A 24,352-nucleotide genomic window follows, 5' to 3' on the forward strand; every position below is an offset into this window, starting at 1 on the left:
TGGTGTATTCTAATTCTCACTGCTAGTTCATTATTATTGTTAACACCTGGGAGGAAATCCGCACGTGTAAAAAAGAATTTAGGGAAACCATTTCCCATTCTTTTCCAATTTTCTAAAATAACCATGAGTTACTCTTAAAATCAGAAGGGGGGGGGGGGGGGTGGAGAAAACACTTCTGAATAATAGAAATTTGACTAATTCATTGTTTCCTGATTTCCCCGCATCATACTGTCCAAGGAGGCCGAGGGAATGCAGGTTACAAAGCAGGTTCCTAGGCCCCAACCCAGGAAAACGTGGATGAGTATCTCTGAGGGATGAACCTGTTCAGCTACACTTTTAACCAGCCCCGCGGGTGGTCCTTATAATTAGGCACTGTTGGGAGATGCTCATTTACAATCAGTGTTTCCCAACTCATGAGAGAAGTTTGGGAAACACTGATTTACAGCAAGAGCTGCAGTGATAGACCAGAAAGCCTCCCACCTGCACATCGCGGAAATCACGACGGCCCACGCCTACAAGTCCCATAGTGCCCCGCACACCGCCCGCGAGCGGCCGCGAAGCCTGCCGGGAGTTGTAGTTCCGTCCCGCCCGCCTTCCTCCTATAAGAGCGCCGGCGAGGAGTGCCGAAAACCTCCCGCCCCACAAGGCCAATGCCAGAGGCGACGTCATCCGAGGAGCGCCCGGGATGGAGCGGGCCTTGCGGGCCGCTTACTCCGCCACCTCTCCTGCTCCAGAACCTGCCTCCGCCACCTCCTCCCCCGCCGCCGCCCCCCCTTTCGCCGCCGCCGCCGCCCTCCCCTCCTCCGCCCGCGCCCGCGCCTTCCCCGCCCCCTCCGCCCTCTGCCCCGCCGCCGCCGCCTCCGGCTCCCGCTTCGCCGCCGCCTCTGCTCGGCCCGGGGCCCTGAGAGGCGGCCGCCTTGGGTCTCCCTCGCGGGCCCGGGCCGCAGGCATGGCGGACGGCGGCGGCGGCGCGGGCGGCGGGGGCGCGGGCCCGGCGGCGGCGGGGCCCGGGGCGGCCGCGGCGGGCGGCGGCGGCGGCCCCATCAACCCGGCCTCGCTGCCGCCCGGGGACCCGCAGCTCATCGCGCTCATCGTGGAGCAGCTCAAGAGCCGCGGCCTGTTTGACAGCTTCCGCCGGGACTGCCTGGCCGACGTGGACACCAAGGTACCGGGGACCGGACCGGACCGGACCGGACCGGGCCCGGCGGGAGGCCGCCCCGGAGCAGCTTTGATGGGCCAGAGCCGGGAGGAAAACAAAAGATGCGGCTGGAAATCCGGGCGGCGGGGAGGGCAGGCCGCTGGGGGGCAGCACCGGGCGCGTTCGGGGGGATGCGCACGTGGGTCCGGCTCCCGGCCCCCCAGGTAGCGGTCCCTTGGAGCCCCGCCTGCGGCTTCTCTGAACTCGGGGTTTCAGTGCCGGTGTGGGAGCCTGCCCCCCTGGCTTCGCCGAGAATGGGGCTCCTAAGCCTCTCTCAGACCTCACGGTGAACGGTGGGAGAGCCGGGTGGGGGAGGGAGGGGGGGGTGCACAGCTGTCCTGTGGGGCCTCCCGCTCCCTTTCTCCAGCCCCGCGATGCGGACCCGCGTGGGCAGCTGAGAGCCGGCACCCTGCTTTGTACTCCGTCGCCGACCAAAGGGCATTGGGGGCCTGCTTTCCATCCTCCTGCGATGGGTCAGCCCCCCAGTAAAATGCTCCTTCACTTTACCCGGCTGCCAAGGACCTCCCTTTGGTGACTAGCATCTCTTGATTCTGTCTTACTCTGGCTTCCTCCCTCTTCTCTTCCTCCTCCGGAAGGGACGCTCAGCTGCAGTTAAAAAGAAAATCCCATATGGATGAGGACAATGGGGGGTGGGGAAAGGGCAGAGGGTGGGGTGGGAACCTGGTGGAGGGGGAAAAAAATGAGGAACTTTTGTAATAATATGAACAATAAAAATTGATTTAAAAAAAAAAGAAAGAAAAAAAATCCCAGGGAGTGTTAGCATTGCCTTAGTCACGCAGTGTTTCCCAAACTTCTCTCACGATGAGAATCACCTGGTGGAGTTGTTAAAACACAGATTCCTGAATCCCAACTAAGAAATGCTAAACTAGAATTTTTGGGAACATATAGGTAAAATTGTATACTTAACTAGTGCTCTAAGACAGATGTTATATACAGAGCACTAAGTTAGGTATGCAATTTTACCTATATGTTCTCAAAAATTCTAGTTTAGCACTTCTTAGTTGGGATTCAGGACTCTGTGTTTTAACAACTCCACCAGGTGATTCTCATCGTGAGAGAAGGTTGGGAAACACTGCCTCAGTGGAGTCAGGTGCTGTGGCCGGGACATGGCGCCCCTGCCCTCCTCTGGTGTCGGTGGGAAGGTGGGCACCCGGAAAAGGAGCTGCTGGGCAGGTAGTACATGAGAATTTTAACTCGCTCGCCTCCTGCCTTCCTCCTTCCGGGGTGAGTGGAGAGTGAGTCTTCGTGTCTGTGAGTCCGTGTTCTTGGCCTGTGGGGAGAGTCCGCTCATGGCGCAAAGGCCTGCTGATGCTTTGGGCGATTTCATGTATCTGGCTGTGAGCAGACTTGGCCACAATGACCCTACGTCTGAAGCCAAATCTGTGTGGCTCATGACAAGCGCCGTTCTCCGGCCACGGGGCTGCATGTCCCGGGGTCCAGCTGGTCTTGATAGGTGCCAGCTGGTGGCCCCCTGTGGGCCGCAGGTTGCCTGAGCTGGGATCTGGCTATGGGTTGGGGTTAGGTCTGCAGCACGTTTGCTCACCCTGAGTCCAGACTACAGGAGCGGGGGCTGCCCGGGACGTGGGTGCTATGGAGGGTCATCGGGGCCCGGAGCCACTGGCAATCCATTGCCAGCTCAGATCACAGCACCAAACTGAGCATCACTGGGGTGGGGGGTGCCCTCCGCCCGTGTGGGAGGGTGAACAGGGCACGTTTACACCCGGTTTTGGAGAAGAGCAGCTGGCGGGGCTGACGGTTCTGGAGGCCCGGCCTGCGTTCCTTGTGTTCACCACGTCCCTCAGTCTGTCCTGATGCAGCTGGTCTGGGATCAGCGGGTGCCTCTCCGCTCCTCTCTGGATGTCCTGCCTTCCCCGTGTTCCGTGGGCTTAGACTTCAGTCCGCGTTCCTGTGTCCAGCTGAGGGCGGGGGTCCTTCACGGGTGCAGAGGCCTTCCCGGGCCTGTTGCTGAGAGGGAGGGGGGTGGAAACAGCACCGCTTTCCTGTTGGCAGTGACTGAGGCTCAGGCTGTGGCCGTGGGGAAGTCGGAGAGCTGGTAAGCAGCGGAGGGGCCTAGAACCAGCCCCTGTGGTTCGGAAAGAGCCTGGGTCTGGCCTGTGGGCAAGCTGTGTACTGTGTGGAAGCCTACATTTCCACCTCTAAAGGGGGGGAGGGACCTCAGAGGACCTCCCTCGGAGGGTTACTGGAAAAGTCAGTGTGATCACAACATAAAGCATCTGGCGCTCCTTGGCATAATTCACGCTCTGCCTGCTGCGTGGCCGTGAAGTTAGCGGGGACCGGAGAGTCCGTGTCTGAAAAGCAGCGTTCCGAACGACATGACCACAACGTCAGTGCGAGTAACTGCTGACCTTGCCCCTTTCTGATCTCTTAGCCGGCCTACCAGAACCTGCGGCAGAAAGTGGATAACTTTGTCTCCACACATCTGGACAAGCAGGAGTGGAACCCGACGATGAACAAGAACCAGCTGCGGAACGGCCTGCGGCAGAGCGTGGTTCAGTGAGTAGCGGGCCTCAGAGGGCGGGACGCGGTCCAGGCACAGGCCGGTGCGGGCGCTGCCGGGTCCGGGTGGACGGTGGCTCCCTAGGAGCTGCAGCAGACCGTCCTTCATTACAACTCACGCTCAGGGACGCACAGGACTCAGCTGAAATCCTGGCCGGTTTCTCCAGCCTGTGCAGCTTCCTGTCACATGCCTGGCCCAGGCACTCTCCGGTCTGAAGGAAAAGAAGTAGCTGCCCACGTGCTGTGGTGGTGCTCACACGTGTCAGTCCTCGGACACTTTGGTCTGAACCTCCATGGAGTCTTCCAGGCTTTCCAAATGCGACGAGCTTCCTGTCACCACCTCTTCCTCACCACCTGCCCCAAATGTTTGAACACAGACATTTTGGCCAATTTGGCTCTGCTTTGAAAAGGGGTTGGGGTGGATCTTGGCCCCTTAGGAGCTTAGAACCAATTTGTTTCCTGTCTGTTTACAAGTCCCTGGTGCTCTAGGTCCCAGCCGCAGCGCGGCCCGGGGAACGGGGTGACCGTGCCTTTGGTGGGCGGAGCCAGGTGGCGGCGGGAGGCTCGCTGGCCCACAGCTCGCTGGCCCACAGCTCGCTGGCGGGTTCAGCTCCGCCCGTCACCTGGTGCTTCATGAGTCAGTCGCTCTCCGTGGTCCCTGCACGGGCGGAGGGGGCCGTGGAGGGGACTGAGAGGCGGGATGGGAGCTTCTGGTTGGGAGCTGCTCTAAGTGGAAAGACGGCAACTTGAACTCTGCCGATGGGCCAGCTTGGGAAGCCCTCCCTGGAGCAGCCGCAGGGGCGCTGGCTGGGCCCCACAGGACACCTGCTGGGACGGGAGGAGGCAGAGCAGCTGAGTAACGGGTGGTCTCTGCCTCCACAGGTCGGGGATGTTGGAAGCCGGCGTGGACAGGATCATCTCTCAGGTGGTGGACCCCAAACTGAACCACATCTTCAGGCCCCAGATCGAGCGAGCCATCCACGAGTTCCTGGCGGCCAAGAAGAGGGAAGCCGCACCAGCGCCCCCTCCGGAGCCGGAGGGCCAGGACGGCCCGGGCCCCGCCCAGGACGCCCCCTAAGGTCTGTGCCTCCGGAGAGAGCAGCACGCTCCTCCGGCTCCCAGGGGGCGGGTGGCAGGGCAGCCGTCTCTGGGGCAGCGGTCTGGTCTGTGCAGGAAAGTACGTGCAGACGGACCTCTCTGACCACGTAGTCAGCTCACAGCTCATCATGAGGAGTCCGTGCCTGGAGCCCAGGGTCCCCACTGTGAGGAGTCACTGCTTTAGGCCCCCTGTGGGGTGGCTGGGGTGCCCCAGGGACATTCAAATGAGAATCGTTGTTTTCCTGAAATTGCTTAAGTTTGGGTTTGTAATTTGGACATAAAATCAAGCAATGTATTCAAAAGCGGCCTCACCCTAAACGGGGCTGAGTCTGCTTGACACTCTGCTGGCCGTCCTGTGGTTGAAGGAGCTGAGTGCCACTGTCGGTGACCAGGCCCTCTGGACGGCCCCCTCTTTGTTACCTTTGGGAGTTAATGTTTAAAGCCGGCTCCGGATGCACACAGCACTGCTCCTCGCAGGGCCTGGGAGACGCTCAGGTGGGCCGTGGCAGCAGTGGCCGGCATTGGCCCTGTTAGTAACCACTGGGCTGCCTTGCCCTCCTTCTGCTCCGGGTCCTGTTTGTAAGGCCCCTCGGGGTGTCTGTTCTTTCTGAGAAGCATCAGCGAGTGAACAGAGCGGGCACCGGGCTCACATGGGCACTCTTTCAGAGCAGAGCTGCCTCTGGTGCCCATGTGGGAGCCCCATGCCATGGGTGTAGAACAGTCTCTCACACAAACACACACTCACACACAAACTCACACACACACACTCACACACACTCTCTCACACACACTCACACACTGTCTCACACACACACACACACACACACACACACACTCACACTCACACTCACACACACTCACACACACACACAAACACCGCCCTCCTAGCCCGGCTGTCCGTTCCTTCGGAACAGAAAACCCGGTCAGCGTGGTCTCGTTTTGATAGGTTCTCTCCTGTTTAGGCGGTGCCTGGTGTTTTTGGAAGCTCCATTGCAGAGGTGAAGTGGATTCCGTTCGTAGCGGTACGGCTTCAGAATGAAGGCAGGCCACGGTCGTCACCTTTGCCTTTGGAGCGTGGTCCACGCTGGCCGGGGAGCGAGGTTGGCGGCAGGGATGCTGGCCCGTGTGCCCCTGCCGCATGGCCAGCTCGTCCCAGGGACCACACCAGCAGACACTACAGAGAACGAGGAAACACTACATCCACCGGGCTGTCCTCAGACAGACCTCATACTTGAACTTGGAGCCTGCGGGTGGGTTTTGGAGTTTGTGCTCCGGGAGGGAGGGGAGCGGTCCCATGGGCAGCTCCTGGGCAGGGCAGCGCCGAGCCGGGAGGGTCTGCGGCCGGCTGGTTGGCATTGCCTCTCAGAGCTGCAGACTAGATGCGCAAGCCGTGAGCATCACGTGGCTGTAGTTGTGACCCTCTTGTGCATGAACCTTGTAGCTTTACTGTCCTTTCCCGAAGAGGCGGCCAGCACGGGCCCCACAGCGCGACACTAGCAAAGGGACCGTCCGCAGGCTCTGTCCAGGGCTGCTTCCGACCCACGAGGAGGGCAAGTCCCGGGTGTGTTTACTGTATTCTCATGTTTGTGTTTTTTAGAAGGTGAATGGTTAATAAATTGCCTAAGTTTTATAATAAAATCATTTCATACTCTTACTCTGAGGCTTCCACTGAATCTTAGACCCGGGGTCTGCAGGGTAAGCCTTCCCCCGCCTCCGTGTCCCTCCTGTGCACAGCACGTGGCTTCCGGCGGGGAAGGGCCGGAAGACACAACTGCCATCGCCCCAAAGCCACAGGCGCAGGTGGACCTGGCAGGCCGATCCTCTCCTCCCTGGACTGGTCCACAGCTGAGGGCAGTGCGTTCTGTTCATGTTCTCAGACTGGAATGTGCAGGAGCTTGGGGAAATTCTAGGGGAGGGTTTCCGGGTGGGGTCTGGCGTGTGTCTAACAGCTGGTGGTGCTAAGGCTGCTGGTGCTCTGCAGGCCTGGTGCCCCGCACTCGGCCTTGGTTCTTGTTGAGTCTGTGCTGGATATTGCTGACCTAATGAACAGTCACCTGCAGAAGTCCTCACTTACCGTCGCCGACAGGCTCTCAGAAACAGTAACATGAAGCTAAACGAAATACAGCAAAATCTATCCTACCTCCGGCTAAGTGCTCTGCACAGGAGCTAAGTTCCCACAGCATCCGGGTCACAGAAACATCACCAAACTTCTACATAAAGACCCAAAACACTTCTAATATTAACGAAAGCTATCCATACCTTTAAAAGCGATGAAAAGCAAGATGGTTATTTTCCAACCTGCTTATTCTAGTTCAGGGTCGGTCATTGGTCAGTGTCCTGGCCACTGGGAGGCAGGCCCGCCCTGCACAGGACACTGTGTTCCTATGTTAGGAGTCACATAGACAGGATGACTCCATCTGAAGCACTTATCAGATCCAGAAGTCCCTGCAGACACTGCGGCTGGCACAGAGGGCTGACTGGCTCATGTGGGCCTCACTGAGGAAGTGGTGCCCGCAGCACCTCGGGCAGAAGTAGTTGCACTGTCAGGCTGGGAGGGGAGTCATGGCCAGCAGCACGAGGGGCTGCAGAGGCTCTCTCTGGATTCCCCTGGTCTGCCAGGGGACAGGTCCTCCCAAAGGAACTGACTGGTCAGGAATCCTGCCTCTGGGAGTTTCATCAACCAGAGAAGATGGACCTATCCCAGGAGAGGAGACCAGAAGTCCACACCGCACCCAGACAAACTGTCACGTACTCTCACACCCCCATCTACTCAAGGGCCCATTTGTCTTTCCTAAAAGTCATTCACTCTTCCCCAGCGACGCCTACACATCCCCGTTCCTCCTTCCCAGTTCGGATGGTAGCTAAGCCAGAGTTCTAAGCCACCTCAGAGAGTTACTCATTTTCCCCTGGGTCTCTCTCTCCCGCTTACACATGAGGGATACATGTTTAATAAACTGCTATTCTGTTGTTCATGTTTTCCTCTTATTAATTTGTGTTTTATTACAAGAGTCTCAAGTAAGAACTTTGAAGTTAGAATAATTTTTGTTCTATAACAGCAAGAGATTGGATGTAGCAGAAGCTAAACCAAGGATCAGAGAGGCTAAATGTGGTCAAGTTTATCCAGCACACTGCGTGGAACAGCCACTGGGTGAAATCTTGAGTCTGTGGGGCTTCTGTGAGAAATGAGGTGTTCCACTTTGTTTTCCCTGTGTCTGCCTGAGCATGGCCTCCTTAATGTTGATCGCTGCATGGAGGCTGTCACACAGGGCTTCTCTACCTTCCTTCCATGCTGTGTAGGTCCCCAGTCATTCACTTACCCAACGGTACAAGTCCCCAGCCATCTGGGCTTGCCTTCTCCTTCATTTCTGCTCACACACTGGAGTTTTTTTCTGAGTTCACCTCTTTCCTGTAAGGCTTTGCCAATCAAAGACAATACCACCACAACACACTGCCAACATTCTACTTTCCAACCTTTTCCCCAATAGCCACAAGTTCGTTAGGCCCATGATCTGCCCCCGAGTTACTGCTGCCCAGACCCTATTGCTTCTCGCCCAGCCCCACCTGGTGGCTCGGGAACTACTTGTAACCTTTGACCCGATCCCTACTTCAAGGTCACAAAGTGTGAACTGACAGCGCCTTTCTGAAGGAACCAGCCAGAGGGTGGTAACGATGAAGATGAAGACGAGAAAGGGCTGAAGCTGTGAACCCATGGCCTGGGATGGCGCCTGCCCGCTGCCGCCAGTGGCTTCCCTGCCTCGGGCTTGGCTACACCAGCAAACACGGGGCACCTCCCAGACCTGGGAGCCAGGCTGGCCCCGCTCCCCTATTCACACTGTCTTATCCCCTCCCCCGCCCCGCTGCTGTGTGTCTCCTGCTGTGGTTCAGTGTCAGCTGCTTTGGTGGCAGCTGCCTGTCTCCGGCGCCTGCCCAGGCTCATTCCTCGTACACTAGTCAGACCGCCCCGGACGTACCCACCGAATCGGGTCTGAGTCCATGCAGCTGTGGTAATGAACAGGAACTCGCTGATATCCCATAGTTATTCCTGTGTCAGGGTTGTGTGGTTTCCACCCAAGCACAAATCCCTGCATACAAGCTTGGGCAAGGGCAGATGAAAACACGGCACATAATTGGATCAAATCATCACACGCCATCGCTGTCCGCATGAAGCCTGTGCTGGGAACATCTGGTCTGCAGGTGACCTGGATACCCAGGACCACTCCCACCTGCCCTGGACCAGCCTCCCCCTCCCCACGTCCCCAGGGACAGCCACTGTGGCCCTTTACTATCAGCGAGTCTTTGGCCCAGACCCCGACAGTGAGCTCTGGGAGACCAGCTGGACCACGGGGCTGGGCCCACCCGTGCCGGCTCCAGGCTGGCCGCCCACTGTCCTCGGTACACTGGCGAGGGAACCATGGACACCCCACCCAGGGGTCAGGAGGAAACACCAAAACACAGAGCATTTCCCAGCGGAGATGTTTCCATGGGAACAGAGCTTCTGCCGGGCCCCTTCCCTCACCACAGGGCGGAGCTGGGTGATGTGTCCACTGTCACTTCCTACCAGTGCAGCCTCTGCACATCACCAGTCCCCTCGGGCCCTCCGTCTCCTCATCTGTCACCTGCTTGGAGGACCTGATATTCGAACAGCAGCTACTGGGCCAGTTTCACCCGGGAAGGCACACAGCCTGTCACACAGCACATCTCCCCGGCAGAGCGCTCAGGCCTCACATCACAGCTCCCGGGAAGCAGCCACGGCCGAGGGCCAGCTCCCCACCTGTCTGCATCCGCATGGGCCCGGGCAATGGCTGCGAGGTCCTCTCTCAGCCCGAAGCAGCCCCGGCCTGGCTCTGCCTTCAGCTCACCCCGAGGCCGGCCATTTCCCAGCCGAGGGCATCTGAAAGCGGCCTCTGTGGGGCCGCCGCCCAGCCTGGCTGCAGAGCCAGGTCCCGTCAGCACCGCTGCTATAAACGGACAGAGGTGGGCAAGTGGCACCACCCCTGGGGCCCACAGGAGGTCAGCGGGAGGGTGCACCCTGGATGGACAGAAATAACAACCAAGCCCAGGGCAGGCCACGGGACAGGGCAGGCCACAGGGCAGGCAGGCCACAGGACAGAGCAGGCCACAGGGCAGGCAGGCCACAGGACAGGGCAGGCCACAGGGCAGGCAGGCCACGGGACAGGGCAGGCCACGGGACAGGGCAGGCCACGGGACAGAGCAGGCCACAGGGCAGGCAGGCCACTGGACAGGCAGGCCACGGGACAGGCAGGCCACGGGACAGGGCAGGCCACGGGACAGGCAGGCCATGGAAGATCCCTGGTGGGCTAGGGCAGCCAGCAGGGTGCTGGAGCCAGAGGACATCCAGGCTGTGTCCCTGCTCTGTGTTGCCCTCCCCCGCTATGCTGGCCATCGCTGTGGGGCTGGGTCTACCCAACTTGCCTCCTTCTAACTTGCCTCCCGCCATATGTGGCCACAGGGCCCACGCCCACATACCTCACACACCCCCTCCCAATGGCTCGCCGCCCTATGGCACCGGCGCCATCACCCATGAGGACACGGGTCTGGGCACAGCGACCTCCGAAGCAATGTGCCTCTCAGGTCTCAGCGGGCAGGTGGCCCCGGGACAGCCCGGCCCCGGGGCAGCGGGCCCTGCAGCCAGCGCTCGAGCGTGGGTGCAGCTGACAGCGACAGCGGGGAGACAGTGATGTCACCCAGACAAACCTCGGCCTTAGGTGACACAGCTCCTTTGGCAGGGACTGCGTGACCTGGGCAGCTCTCCCTGACCTTGAGACCTCCCATAACCAACAGGACAGGCCAACAGTGCCCACAGCTCCCCGGGGGCCGGCAAACGCTGGCAGGCGGAGCGTTTTGTTAGATGCTGCCCCTCTGCAGGGAAATGGCCTTTGCATGAACGGCCAGATCTTGTTTTCTCCAAATCACATTTGCTGTCCATGAAACAGTCCTGTCTACAAGAGTCTTCCCTTTCTTTTTCTTTTTAATATATATTTTTTATTGATTTCAGAGAGGAAGGGAGAGGGAGAGAGAGAGAGATAGAAACATCAATGATGAGAGAGAATCATTGATCGGTTGCCTCCTGCACAACCAGCTCTTGGGATTGAGTTTGCAACCCGCGCATGTGCCCTTGACCGGAATCAAACCCAGGATTCTTCAGTCCGCAGGCCGGCGCTCTATCCATTGAGCCACACCAGCTAGAGCAAGAATCTTCCCTTTCATGGAGCACGGCTCCTCCCCTCCTCCCCCTGGACTGGCACCCTCCCCCCTCTCCCTCAGGTTAGAAGAGCTATCCCAGGCCTGGACCCCCTCCGGCCCCAGGCTCCTCCCACTCCCCCTTGGGCTGGGAACAGATTCTCCATGAATGGCTCCCACATCCCTGTTGTGCAGAATAGCAAGCAGAGCACTCCCCCAGCTCCTCCCGCAGGAGGGGGCAGAGGCCCTCTGTGAGTGTGGCCTGCACTCAGGAACGCCTCCAAAGTCAGCAGAGTGGAACCAGGCGGAAGGGCTGACCAACACCCCCTCAAGGTCAGGGGCAAGGTCAGCAGCATCAGAGCGATAAGTCATTTGATGGTATGTTCCTCCCCCAAACCTATAACCTCCGTCTGATCGGGAGAAAAAGAGCAGACAAGGCCCAGCTGAGGGACGTTCTGCAGAACAGCCGGCCAGGGCTGCTCACACGGTCAAGGTCAGCAAAGACAGGGAACGTCTGAGAAACTGTCGGAGCCACGGGCAGCCTAAGAGACATGCGAGACCCCCCATGGGGACCCCCCGGACAGAACGGGGCCGTCACGTGAGCACTGCGGCTCTCTGAGCCCGTGTCTGTGCACGGCCGTGGCACTGCCGCTCGGGAATGGTGGGAGGCCGTCCTAACGGTACTGATGGAAAAGGACACGGGCGGGGCGTGGACAGGAACTCGCTCTATTCTGCTTGCAATTTTTCCGTAAATCCAAAACCCTCGGAAAATGTGGTTTATTTCAACCCTTTCTCCTCCCTCGCCTGCCTTCTCGCACACATCACCTCCCGACCAGCCCCGGTGTCTCAGCCGCTCTCCCGTCTTCTCTCACGTACTGAGATATTTATTTCTTCGGCTCTCCCGCTTGGGGGAGACCCATCAGAGTTCAGTGCGTCCAGCCAGGAATTCGCCCAAAGGCGGGCACCCCCGTGTCCCCGGGCCCCGGCCATCTCTCAGGCGCTCCCGAGGGCAGTGCCGCCCCAGGCCCTCGGTGAGCACCCTGCAGGGACCCACACCGCCACCACCCCATCTCTCATTCCCGTCACCGGTGCGGAATGTCTACCAAAGGCCTCCTCTCCCTGCGGGAAATCCGAGAGGAGGGGGCGGAGAAGAGGCAGTCCCTTCCCTTCCCAGAGGACACACTCTGTCCCGAGGGCAACCTGTGAGCTGTGCCTTCATCTTCACCCCTTTGCTCCGTCTTCCGTTCCCTCCCTCCTGCTCTCCCCACGGAGCTGCCGTGGCCCGACCCCAGGTCCTCAGAAACGTCTGCTGAGCTGCACACACACACACACACACACACACACACACACACACACACGGCCTCCCTCCGGAACCAGGGCCGGCTCTCCCCCACCACCATCCCTCCCTGAAACCCCTGAGGGGCCGCACACACAGGAGGAAGGGCAGATGCTACTTCGTTTAAACACTGAAGCTGCTGCCCGGAGGTGTGGGCTCGCTGGGGGCCTGAGCGGGAGGGAGGGAGAGAGCATGTCGCTGGGAGCCGCCTGGTGGGACACCGAGATGCGTGGCAGGGCCGCTGGGCCGCTCTGACTGAGAAAGGAGCGGCGTTTGGAGCTGGGCCCCGGCTGCAGCCGGCTGGCCGGGAGGAAGCGGGTCTGCGGGAGTCACCCGGGGCCTCGGGGGCCAGCGAGTCACTGGGGAGGACCCCTCCGCTGACTGCAGGCTCCAGGAGGCACTGCTGCACCTGACAGCTGCAGCTGCGGGTCAGGGGAGCCAGCCACGCTGACATGACGGAAAGAGGGAGCGTCCCCCGGGGAGGCAGGGGCGCGGGGGAGTGCTCGGGGCCAGCAGGAAGTCAGAGGCAGGAAGTGGCCACTCAAGCGTCACCCTGAGGAGGGGGCAGGTGGGAGCCTGGGAACATTGGGAAAGGAGCCCCAGGCTTTTCCGTAATACGGGGATGCAGGCTCCGGAAGAGGGGCCCTGACCGCTGAACGTGGGACACGCAAAACGAAGGCATGTAGCACACATGTGCACACACATATGTGCACACACACGTCTGCAGGACCAGCTCCTGAGCAGTGATTCTATAATAAGTCTTGGCAGTAAATCTGAGTTCCCAGCCTACCCTCCCCCCAAACACTGACAGCTCCTGGGGCAGGGCCGGGCTCGGGGTTGGAGGGTCTGAGAGTTTGGGTGCAGGAACACGGAGCAGCTCTGTCCCCAGCGACACAGAGAGGAGGCCACTGCGGCCGCCTGCAGCAGGAGACAGCTGGCCCTGCCCTCCGTCAGGCACTGCTCCCTCCTCTCCCTTCCCATTCCTCCGCCTCCCGGGCCTCCCCCTGGCCCCAGGAGCTCCCCCCACGGGCTCCAGGCCTCCAAGGCAGGAATGTGCCCTCCAAACACAGAGCGTCCCTTCTTAGCACACGTGTGCTCCATGCAATCACGCCGCACACCTGTACTGAAACATTACAGTAACTACATTAACTACAATCCACACTTCACTGGGCACCCAGTGTTCTTAGCGGTTAAACCTGACAACCCGAGGTAGGGACAACTTAAAATACAAAGGGGAACCCTAGCCCGCTTGGCTCAATGGATAGAGCATCGGCCTGTGGACTGAAGGGTCCGAGGTTCGATTCCAGTCAAGGGCAAATGCCTGGGTTGCAGGCTCCATCCCCAGTAGGGGCCATGCAGGAGGCAGCCGATCCATGATTCTCTCTCATCATTGACGTTTCTCTCTCTCTCATACCTTCCTCTCTGAAATCAATAAAGAAATATATTTTTTTAAAAAGGAAAATAAATAAAAATACGAAGGTGAAAGACATCTTACCCCACAGGGAAGAGAGATCTGGCGAGACTACCAGCCCCCACCCCAGAGTCAAACCCCTGTTCCAGACCCAGTCCAGTCAGAAAGCCCAGCTTTCCTCTCCGGAGGGATCGGGCCCTCCGCACTCTGCACTGCCACCAGCAGAGGGCGCACCGTGAGCGGCAGGAGGAACCAGCTTGGGAGAGGCTGTGAAGAGGACTGGCCTTCTACACTGCACTTGGGGCAGCGCAGGGCGAGGTGGGAGCCGAAGGCCCCAAACAGCATGAATCCTCGGGTGGGGTGGGGGGGGGGGGCCTGGAGGGCAATTTGTAGCTGTTCTAATATTACGGAATATTAGTCCTTTGTCAGTCATATAAGCTGCGAATATCTTACAGCCCTGTTGCCTATCAGAACACAGTTTTATTTTTCATCCACACCCAAGGATATGTTTTGAACTTTAGAGAGGGAGGGAGGGAAAACAAGAGAGGGAGAAACATCGATGTGAGGAGAAACACCGATCGGTCGCCTCCCATACACCCTCCGACGGGGGATCAAACCCGAAACCTAGGTATGTGCCCTGGCCGGGGACGCAACCCGAAAAATGCTGGTGCCCAGGCGATGCTCCCACCCACTGAGCCGCCTGGCAGGTGAGGTGTGACTAACAGTGAGGGCACTTGGATGCGTCGGGAAAGAGAAGTGGACAGATTGGATGCCCAGATCGTCACTGATGGACAGAAACGCCAGGGGGCAGGGCCGCTCACTGACAGCCCAGGAACCTAATAAACTGCCTCAGTGCCCGGCAGACGCAAACGGATTTCTGAAATAAGAATATGTATTTGGAATGAGAGTGAGCAATAAAGCAAATAGGACAAAACTAGAGGCCTGATGCACGAAATTCCTGCAAGAGTAGGCCCTCGCAGCCCTGGCTTCGTCTGGAAGGTCGTTCGGTCAATTTGCATATTATGCTTATATTATAGACATTAACAACTGGTGAATATGGAAAGCCTGTGCTATTCCTGCAGCTTTTTGGTCAGTTTGAGATTACTTCAAAATAAAAGTTGCCTTAAAAACCCTTAAGCATGTTTGTATGTTCTTCCCCAGTGTTTAAATACTGCTCAATGAGAATACGTGTACGTGGTACTAGGGTGAAGTGTTTTTAATGATTAAATAGACATGATAAATAAAACCTCTGGTGAAGTGAAAGTCATCAGCTGTTAACATTAATTTCTGTATGCATGTCGGATCTATTTATTATGAATATGACTGTGATACTTGTTATTGATAGGGTAACTGCTTTGAGTAGTTCTCACATTGCACAGAGCTGCCGCTTCCCTGGGTCTCTGGGGCCCCAGCCATGTCATTTCGACCCCTGGGGCCCCACCAGGTCATTTTCCACGTTCCTGGCCTGGACCCCAGCCCCAGGGAGGTCTCCAGGCGCGCCCTGCCTCCTCCCTGCCTGAGGCTTTAGGCAGTGCCTCTCTCTGCCCGCTAGAGGGCGCTCACAACTCCTGGTAGGCCTGGGCAGAGGCAGAGATAGATACAGGCCCACAGCCACAGGATCTCCGCCCCACCCCGCTGTGGGCTGAAGGGAACCTGCCCACCCCAGAGCTGATTGCCTGGGGTCTCTGGAACCCAACTCAATTCCCTTTCCCCTTCCCCCCTCCTACCCCCGCCACCATAGGTATCTCTTGCCTCGCGGGTGATACTAAAAATGCATAACAACCAATAATTTAATTCTGGAGACTGGATCTGGGGAATGCAGTGAAATCAACCAATACAGACCTTCTCCTCTACTGTGCAGAGGTGGCCACACAGGCAGGCTCCCAGCCTCCATGCTGCCAGAGACGGAATGAGGAACCACATTTTAAAATGGAGAGAGTTCACATAAATTCAGATCCCCATCTTTGCTTACGGAATGGGGTGGAAGGAGCCCACAGTCTCACATTGGCAACACATCTCTAGGGCTATGGAACCGTTACCCCCTTTGAGTGGGGTACGCACTCCAGCTCCCCTCCCCAATCCTCCCCCCCCCCCCCGGCCCTGCTGTCTCACCCCGGAAACACCGCATGCCTGTCCCCTGTTCCGTCCGCCTGGCCCTGAGGGCCTCTGGCTTTGCCGCTCAGACTTACAGGCAAGCTACGTGACTCTTCCCCCGCTCCACTCCCATCCGCCTGAGCACAGGCAGTTCCCATCTGTCACATGTCTGCCCACATTTAAGAAAAAACCCTCAAGGTGGCAAGGTTTCCTGGGAATACACTGTTTAAATATATCACAGGTCACCGTGCACCCATGTCGTTATGACCACTGTGGAAACTCAGAGGTGGAGGCTTGAGTTCACGCCTGGGTGACCCTAAGCAGTCCCTCCATCTTTCCGTGCCTTCGTTTCCCTGCCTGCAGAACGGGGAGGGTAAAAGCCTCCTAGAACACATTGTTAACCGGGGAGACCATCTGTGTGAAAGCCCTTAGCCAGCGCCGGGCACACAGGAAGAGCCGAGGAAGTGCCAGCGACAATTATCAGTCATCGTTGCGCAGGGCAGCTGAGCCCGGGGGAAAGAGCCAAAGAATCCCGTGTGCACACGGCAGTCACCCGAAGGTCACATGGGCCCCGTAGGTCCGGGCTGGCGCCTGAGACTGTGCCCACTTTAGCGAGTTCCCAGGTGATAGCAGATCTGCTGGCCACATTCCCCAGGCAAACTTTGAAAAGAGCCGTGGCCAATAGTAAGAGCATCAACACACCTCCTGTGCTTTTTAAAGGAGACACATTTAAAGTAATGCTCCGTGAGTTAGAAAAACGAGGGAAATCTAACGCTGAGAGAAAGGCATAGGGAGCAGGGGACTTGGGCTTTGCAGGGCGCCCCATTCTGTCACCGCCACAAGCCTGGGGAGAAGGAGCACGTGAGGGAAACAGTCCTTGGAAAGGCCTGTTGCGTGCCAGCCACTCTGGAGGCGTGACGTGGTGTCACGCTGAGGTCACGGCCACTCGCATTGCCTCCTCTGCCAAGTATCCAGTCAAGCCTTCTGCCCCGGTGTCTGCTGATTGCTGACTCCTCTGATGAACTTCTGGGTCCTCTTGTTCTCCTGAAGGTGTCATTCCGTGAAGCAGAATCATACAGACATTTTTTTAAAAAAACTTTACAGCCCTGGCCAGTTTGGCTCAGTGGATAGAGTGTCAGCCTGCGGACTCAAGGGTCCCAGGTTCGATTCCGGTCAAGGGCATGTACCTTGGTTGTGGGCACATCTCTGGGGAGAGGGTGTGTGTGTGTGTGTGTGTGCAGGAGGCAGCTGGTCATAGTTTCTCTCTCATCAAAGTTTCTAGCTCTCTATCCCTCTTTGTTCTTCTCTGTAAAAGATCAATAAAAAAAAAATATATATATATATATATATATATATATATATATATATATATATATATATTTAAAAATAAAATAAAAATAAAATCTCCTTACAGACTGTTACAGGTGGTAAAATCCATCAGCCCTTCCTGTCAGGCGAACCGTTCCTGGTCCCCAGTCGTCTTTGCCTGCCCTGTTTCCTTCTAGAAGTGTTACCGTCTCGTCGTCCACATTGGCTTTATGGCCCCACGTGCCTTTTGTGTGACCCATCAGACGTCCGTGCGGGTGAAAACCCTGTTTGCAATGACCTGACCCGGAGCCCGCTCAGCGTGACCATGAACACCCAGTGCTTTGTTTTGCTCTTTGCACGGTTTAATTTACACCGAGTTTCCCAGAAAGGAGCTCCTGTGTACGTTTGGAGAAGATTGCACTTTGTTTTACTTGGAGCTTTACCAAGAGGTGAGTCACCATGTCAGGAAAGACACGGCAGGGACAGCAGAAGTGCTCGAGGGGCACGGGGAAGCCGTCGGGCACACCTGTGTCCGTCCACGTTTCCAGAGGGTTCTCTGTGACACGGAGACAGACCTCTGTGGTCGACTCATTTCAAACAGTTAACCACGAAGGGCGCTCCAACCATCTTCAGCTGATTATCACCTGACTTCTCTGAAATCCAAACTCATTGATTAGAGCTTGGAGCATGTGTCTGGTCACTTCCAATATACCCCACCGCGCCGTGTGGTCCTGGCCCTGTGTCCGGCATATAGAAAAGAGAAACAGCGGAAACCGGTTTGGCTCAGTGGATAGAGAGTTGGCCTGCGGACTGAAAGGTCCCGGGTTCGATTCCAGTCAAGGGCATGTACCTTGGTTGCGGGCACATCTCCAGTAGGGGGTGCGCAAGAAGCAGCTGATCGATGATTCTCTCTCATCGATGTTTCTAACTCTCTATCCCTCTCCCTTCCTCTCTGTACAAAATCAATAAAATATATTTTTTTTAAAAAAATAAGAAAATAAAAATTAAAAAAAGTAAAGAGAAACATGTGTCGGGCATATAGAAACATGTGTCTGGCATACAGAAAAGAGAAACAAAGGCGTGTGATAAAATCACGTATGTCAGGGTGGTGTATTACTGGGGGAGGGAGCTGTGTGTGTGGACGCATTCCGTGTCAGCACGAAGGGGATTTTACAATGTACGTGCGAGAGAAGGAGCGGGGGCCAGCGTCACGGGCTCTGCCCCAGGTGGGGGGGGCTCACATCTCACATTTCAAACCAGACGGGAACATCACAGTGTTTTCCTAACCTCGGAGCCGCGGGGACAGTGCCTCCTAAGACGGAATGCTTCCCGGACCAGCTGAGCTGACGGTAACAGCCGAGTTCTTCTCCTGGCGTGCGGGAAGCGGGAATCCCACCGCCCCCAGGAGAAACCGCAGGCCTCGCCTCCTCCCAGCGCCCGCGAAGTCACGCCCGCTGGTCCTTCCCCGGGGCTAGGTCCCTGGGTGGTAAGGTTCGAGTTCGAGCCCTGGCTCTGCCTCGAACCAGAACCCGCTGTGTGGCTTTGGGCGGTGCTGACCACCGTGAGCCGATGGCGTACATTCACAAATGAGTTTAAAAACACAAAAAACCTCACTGGTACAGCCGTGCACGTCAACAGGTAAGAACTGTGGGCCCCAAATAAGCCAGGTGCGTTGTCTACACAGCACATCGTGCAACAGCCAGCTCACCGAGGAGCCACTGTGCCCCCCTCACCCAGCCCTGGGACGCGGTGTCAGCAAAGCAGATTTGTGATGCTCACCTTCTGGGATGGGAGGTAGGCATTATTTATATTTTTAAATATATGTTTATTGATTTCAGAGAGAACTGGACAGAGAGAGGGAGAGAGAGAAACATCAATGGTGAGAGAGCATCACTGATTGGCTGCCTCCCACATGCCCCCTACTGAGCATCAAACCTGCAACCTGGGCATGTGACCTTGACCGGGAATTGAACCGTGACCTCCAGGTTCATAGGGTGACACTCAACTCTGACCCATGCTGGCCGGGTGACATGGTTTCCTTTTTAATCCTACGAGCACACCACCCTGAGCGTTCAGCGTAAAGAAAACGGAGAGGAAGCGTCTGAGGGACTAGCCGTGGGGGGACAGGGCCTGGCCGCGGGGAAAGGGAGGGTCCCTCCAGGCAGCCACGTTGGAGATGAGAGCAGAGGAAGAGGCCGACCAGCCAAGAGGAAAGGAGGCGCCTGGAGGGGCCGGGAAGAGACGGGCAGGGTCGCCAAGGCAGAGGGTGACAGAGGAGGAGAGGGAGGAGCGGCCAGGAGAGGGACGGAGGCCTGACCTGGGCCTGACGGGGGAAGGGATGTGGGTCCAGCTGCCTGCTGCCCACTAGGGGGAGGGGGGGGGAGTCACAGAACGATGGCCTCGGGGCCGGAGGAAGCCGGTCTCCAGGGCGAGGGGTGTTGGGTGCTGTTTCAGGCATCACCCCAGGTGCAGAGGGGGGTCCGGAAGGAACCGGCCCCTTGTCCGGGGGACACCGGCGAGGGTTACTCTCGCCTGGGGAGCCCTCTCCGCTGTCTCCATGGGCCACCGGCGTGCAGGGCCTAAGGCTGTTCGCTCTCCTCCCTCCCGTGTTTGCCTCCGGGATCAGCAGCATCTCTGCTCGCGTCCCTGGGGAGCCCAAGGGCTCTGCGGCTCCCACAGCAACCGGGCACCGAGCCTGGCCCGGTCACACCCTCCGGCCACCAGCGCGGGGGAGAGAGGCAGCATCGTCCACCGGAGGAGCCGAGCCCGAGGGGGCGTGTGCGCCTGCCGGGACTCAGGCGGCCGCGGGACATCCGGGTCCGAGCCCAGGCCTCCCTGCCCTGCACACCATCTGTCCCACCACGGCCGCTGGCCGTGTCCGGTGACCGCGGCACGCCGCCAGGGGCCTCCGTCCGGTCAGACGGACGCCGGCAACCAGCTCGGACACCCTCTGCCTCGGCGACCCTGCCCGTCTCTTCCCGGCCCCTCCAGGCCCCTCCTTTCCTCTTGGCTGGTCGGCCTCTTCCTCTGCTCTCATCTCCAACGTGGCTGCCTGGAGGGACCCTCCCTTTCCCCGCGGCCAGGCCCTGTCCCCCCACGGCTAGTCCCTCAGACGCGGTCTGATGGAGGGTTTTCCAGACGCGCTCCTCCATGGCTCGGTCCCTCGCGGTTCTCCGTGAGGAAGAGCTCGCAGTCAGACCCTCGGGGGAAACCGTGCTCACGGGGCCTCCCTCCCTCGTGGCGACGTGCGACGGGGCCGAGGCTCTGAGACCCCGGCTCCTGCGGCCAGCGCTCTCGCGCCGGTCTGACCGCGGGGTCCCCGCACATCCTGGCCGTCGGAGCCGGAAGCCCGCGCTTGGCGAGGCAGAGACCTGACCCCCCGAGCGCCGGCTGCCTGCCGGCTGCCACGCGCCCGCTGGGCTCTGGGAGAAATGCAAATGGCCGAGATACAGGGGATCTGCCCCGCCGAAGGAATCCCACCCTGGCGGGGAGAGTGAGACACATGAACATGTCTGCAGCAAGCTGGAGCGTCGTGTGCTGAGGGCCTCGCCTGGTGCCAGCGGGCAGACGCCGCCGGAGGGAGGGAGGCCGGGAGGGCTGACAGAGCACTGAGAGCAGAGGCGGCGGCCCCGATGGATGAGGTCACCAAGGGGGGCCTCGACAGATAAGCCACAAGGAGGGGCCGAAAGGGAGCCGACCAGAGCTTCATTGCCAAGGAGCTCCGTCTGCCAAGGCACAGCGTGTTCGGGGACGGGTGAGTAATGTGACAGCTGATGGGACCCATGGGAGGTGCGGGGGGGGGGGGGGGGGGAGAAGGGGGGAGAGCGGGGAGAAGCCGGGTGCTCTCTGAGATGCCCCCTCCCCCGGATGGCCGGGCGTGTATGGCCCGGGGACCCTCACCACCTCCTCTCCGGCCGGCAGCAGCTGGAGTCCCTGACCGAGCCTTTCTGAGCTCCCCCCACTGTGCTCACAGGCCCACGTCCAGCCAGGAGGACACCAGCCCTGAATCCGCCTCCCGAAGGCTGCCCGGCCCTGCTCAGCCATGAGGAACGCATTAGGCTGTGAGTGACAGAAACGTCAGCGACAGTGACCGGAACAGCCTTCCCTGTGGGACAGGAAGGGCCCAGGGGGAGGGGATGTGCTGGTATCCGGGTACCCACACACCTAACCCTCCATGACGTCAGCTCAGGTGCCTGCGCCAGGGCAGGGCAGCCATCTGGTCAACCCAGCGCCCGTCCCCACCCTCTCCCGCCCAGGGCTTTGCTTCTGTCGGTGCCAACGGGGGACGGGGAGGTGCTGCTGGCTCTGCCATCTCCTCACCGCTCCATCTTGTGGACACGGCGGCTTCTTGGCTGCCCCTGCAAACCCCCCAGCGCCCCGTGGCTCAGGCAGAAAGCGTCTCGCTGTTTAGATGACGTGAGTGCACACCATGGGGTCTGAGGGCCTTCCACAGCCCCAGAGAAAGGCACAGCGGACCATAGGCATTAACCACGGCCCCGCACACCCTGAGCCGGACTCCGCGTGCGGCACGGCCGTGCTCCCAGGAAGCAGCGCCCGCCCCGCGGAGCCCTCGGGGTCTCGAACTCCTGCCCCGGGACGGGGTGGGGAGGGCCTCTTGCTGCGAGTGAGAGCGCGGTGGAGGCCCACCACAGAGATGGAGACTGAAGGCCGGGGACGTCGGGAGGCGGGTCTTTTGTGGACACAGTTCCGTCACCACACAGCGGCGTCTGTCTTTGTTTTCAAGACGAAGACTCGGCTCCCTGCTCCTGGTCTGCACTCCCTCGGAGTCGTTAAGGCCGGATAATGGCAGCTACCCTCCGAGCGCCATTTCACAGCCCTCCCCACTCCCACCAATGCCCTATACGTCTGTCTCACTGGCCTCACCGCCGCCCTGCAGGAGAGAACTCTCATCACCCTGTCTCTTTCTGAGACTCCAAAAAGTATATGGAATTTTTGAATAATTCCCAAACACCAAAAATTCCAAATTCCTAAAGCAGACTATTAAGTCCCATGCACGCTCGCTCGCTCTCTCTCTCTCTCTCTCTCTCTCTCTTTTATAATACATTTTATTGATTTTTTTACAGAGAGGAAGGGAGAGGGTATAGAGAGCTAGAAACATCGATGAGAGAGAAACATCGATCATCTGCCTCCTGCACACTCCCTACTGGGGATGTGCCCGCAACCAAAGTACATGTCCTTGACTGGAATTGAACCTGGGACCCTCCAGTCCGCAAGCCAGCGCTCTACCCACTGAACCAAACCGGTTTCAGCAAGAAGTCCCATGCTCTCTGTGTGAGAACTCAGGAGGGGATTCAGGTCAGCAGTAACTTGACTCGGTACCGCCCCTCGGGGCCCAGGCTCCGCCACGTTAAAAAGTCCTCAGCCGGGAGGTGTCCGGGGCCAAACCTGAATGCCGCCCTCCTGACTTCCATTCACATCCCATTGGTTAGAACTCGGTCACATGACCACCTAAGAAGAAGAGGGTCAGAACGGATTTCTCTGGATCGACTGAGGACAGGAGCACCTGGGCTTCCCAGGCAGGCTTGCCAAACTCTCGTCAGTTCTCCTCTCTCCCACGGGGAGAGCCTTCTGGAATCTTCTCCTTCTGTGGCTGGACGTGTGTGCACTCAGCCGTCTCCAACCAGACACCTCACCGTCTCCCAGCTCTGCCCTCACCAAGGAGGTCATCTGAGGAACCACTGAATGAGCTCTTGACAGCAAACCCCACGGTCTCCTGCCCTCCACTCACCTGGTGCTCAGGCACCTGGATTCTCTTTTCCTCGTCGAGGGGAGGCCAAGGGGCTGTGTGCCCAGTCCTCCATCCCCAGCGCCCGGCAGCCATTCCAGCCACACTGTCGGCAGCCATTCCAGCCACACTGTCGGCAGCCCAACAAATACTCATGCAGTGCCTATAAGAACTTCCTCTCGGTCTTAGGATCTTAGGAAGTTCATAACTGATGCTGGGGAGACCTCCCCTCACTTGTCATATAGGATCCTGCCGCCCTGATTCCGGGCGGGCACCCCTGGCCACAAGCCACACCTCTGCCTACTGCTCGCTCACTCACTGAGCTCCCACTTCCTCTCCTCCCATGGCAAACGTTAAAGCAACCTGGGGCACCGGGAGGCCTGCCCCCTCTTCTCGTGGCATCGCCCATCCACGTGGAAGCCGGAGCCGAGCAGGCTTCAGAGTCTGCCCGACCCTCGCATCCCAGTCTCTGTCCACATTGGCCGTCGGGATGGGATCTGCCGGGGCAGAGATGATGCGTGCTTGTGGAATGAGCGAGAGCTGAGCAGAGAAAGACATGCTTGCCCTCCAGCTGGCCCCTGAGCAGCTGTGCAGCGCCCATCAATCACCCGCTCTGAGCTCCGGCTTTCTCGCCGCGGAGCCCGGAGCAACCTCTCCCCGTCCACGGCGCGGACTGCCGCCAAAATGCATTCCGTTCGCTCGCTAGTTCCATACGTATAATAGATGCCTGCGGCCTACTGTGTGCCAGACGTTGGTCCGGGCTGTGGGGGTGCGTCAGTGGGTAAAAGACACCTCCTGCGCCTGCCTCGAGGTTCCTGCTCCGGGGAACGGACTGTGACTGAACCAGCCAGGGCAGGCACCCGCCAGCAGGGGGCAGCGGGCTGCGGAGAGACGCAGCACAGGGGGAAGGAGTTGGGGGCCGTGGGGAGAGGAGCTTTGACGTTGTATAAACAAGATCCAGAAGGAACGTTGGGGCCATGAAGGAAGAGAGTGAGCCAGGCCAGGACGTGAGGGGTGCGGAGGCGCGGCACAGGCATGCTTTGGGTTATGATGCAAGACTAGGACTTGATGTTGTTGCTCAAACTGTTCCAGCTTTGGCCACCGGGGGCGCTCTCATCTACTCAGCAACATTTTATTTTTATTTATTTACTAGAGGCCCGGTGCACAAAATCCGTGCACGGGGGGTGGGGTGGGTGGGGTCCTGTCAGCCCAGCCTGCACCCTCTTCAATCCAGGACCCCTCAGGGGATGTCTGACTGCCAGTTTAAGCTCGATTCCAGGAATTGGACCTAAACCAGCAGTTGGACATCCCTCTCACAATCCTGGACCACTGGCTCCTAACAGCTCACCTGCCTACCTGCCTGCCCCATAACTGTCCCCCCTGCCAGCCTGATCACCCCTAACTGACTTTGCCTGCCAGCCT

The 24,352-nt window shown here is 58.7% G+C and overlaps 1 protein-coding gene across 1 annotated transcript; it reads left to right on the forward strand.

The window, feature by feature from the left end:
• The first annotated feature begins 634 nt into the window (after window positions 1–634).
• On the forward strand, window positions 635–6,488 carry BOD1 (biorientation of chromosomes in cell division 1). The gene is made up of 5 exons (XM_084886223.1): window positions 635–1,165; window positions 3,609–3,733; window positions 4,619–4,815; window positions 5,797–5,959; window positions 5,991–6,488. Exons 1-3 carry the CDS (start codon window positions 686–688, stop codon window positions 4,812–4,814), a joined length of 801 nt encoding a protein of 266 aa, XP_084742349.1. The 5' UTR covers window positions 635–685; the 3' UTR covers window position 4,815; window positions 5,797–5,959; window positions 5,991–6,488.
• Window positions 6,489–24,352: the final 17,864 nt, after the last annotated feature.

Source organism: Pipistrellus hanaki, assembly GCF_964339955.1.
Source record: "Pipistrellus hanaki genome assembly, chromosome: 5".
NCBI classification, from domain to species: Eukaryota; Metazoa; Chordata; class Mammalia; order Chiroptera; family Vespertilionidae; genus Pipistrellus; species Pipistrellus hanaki.

Coding starts and splice junctions, on each gene's coding strand:
- BOD1 (XM_084886223.1), top strand. CDS start 686: ATGGAGCGGGCCTTGCGGGCCGCTTACTCCGCCACCTCTCCTGCTCCA. Junction 1,166..3,608: donor TGGCCGACGTGGACACCAAG/GTACCGGGGACC, acceptor CTGATCTCTTAG/CCGGCCTACCAGAACCTGCG. Junction 3,734..4,618: donor CTGCGGCAGAGCGTGGTTCA/GTGAGTAGCGGG, acceptor CTGCCTCCACAG/GTCGGGGATGTTGGAAGCCG.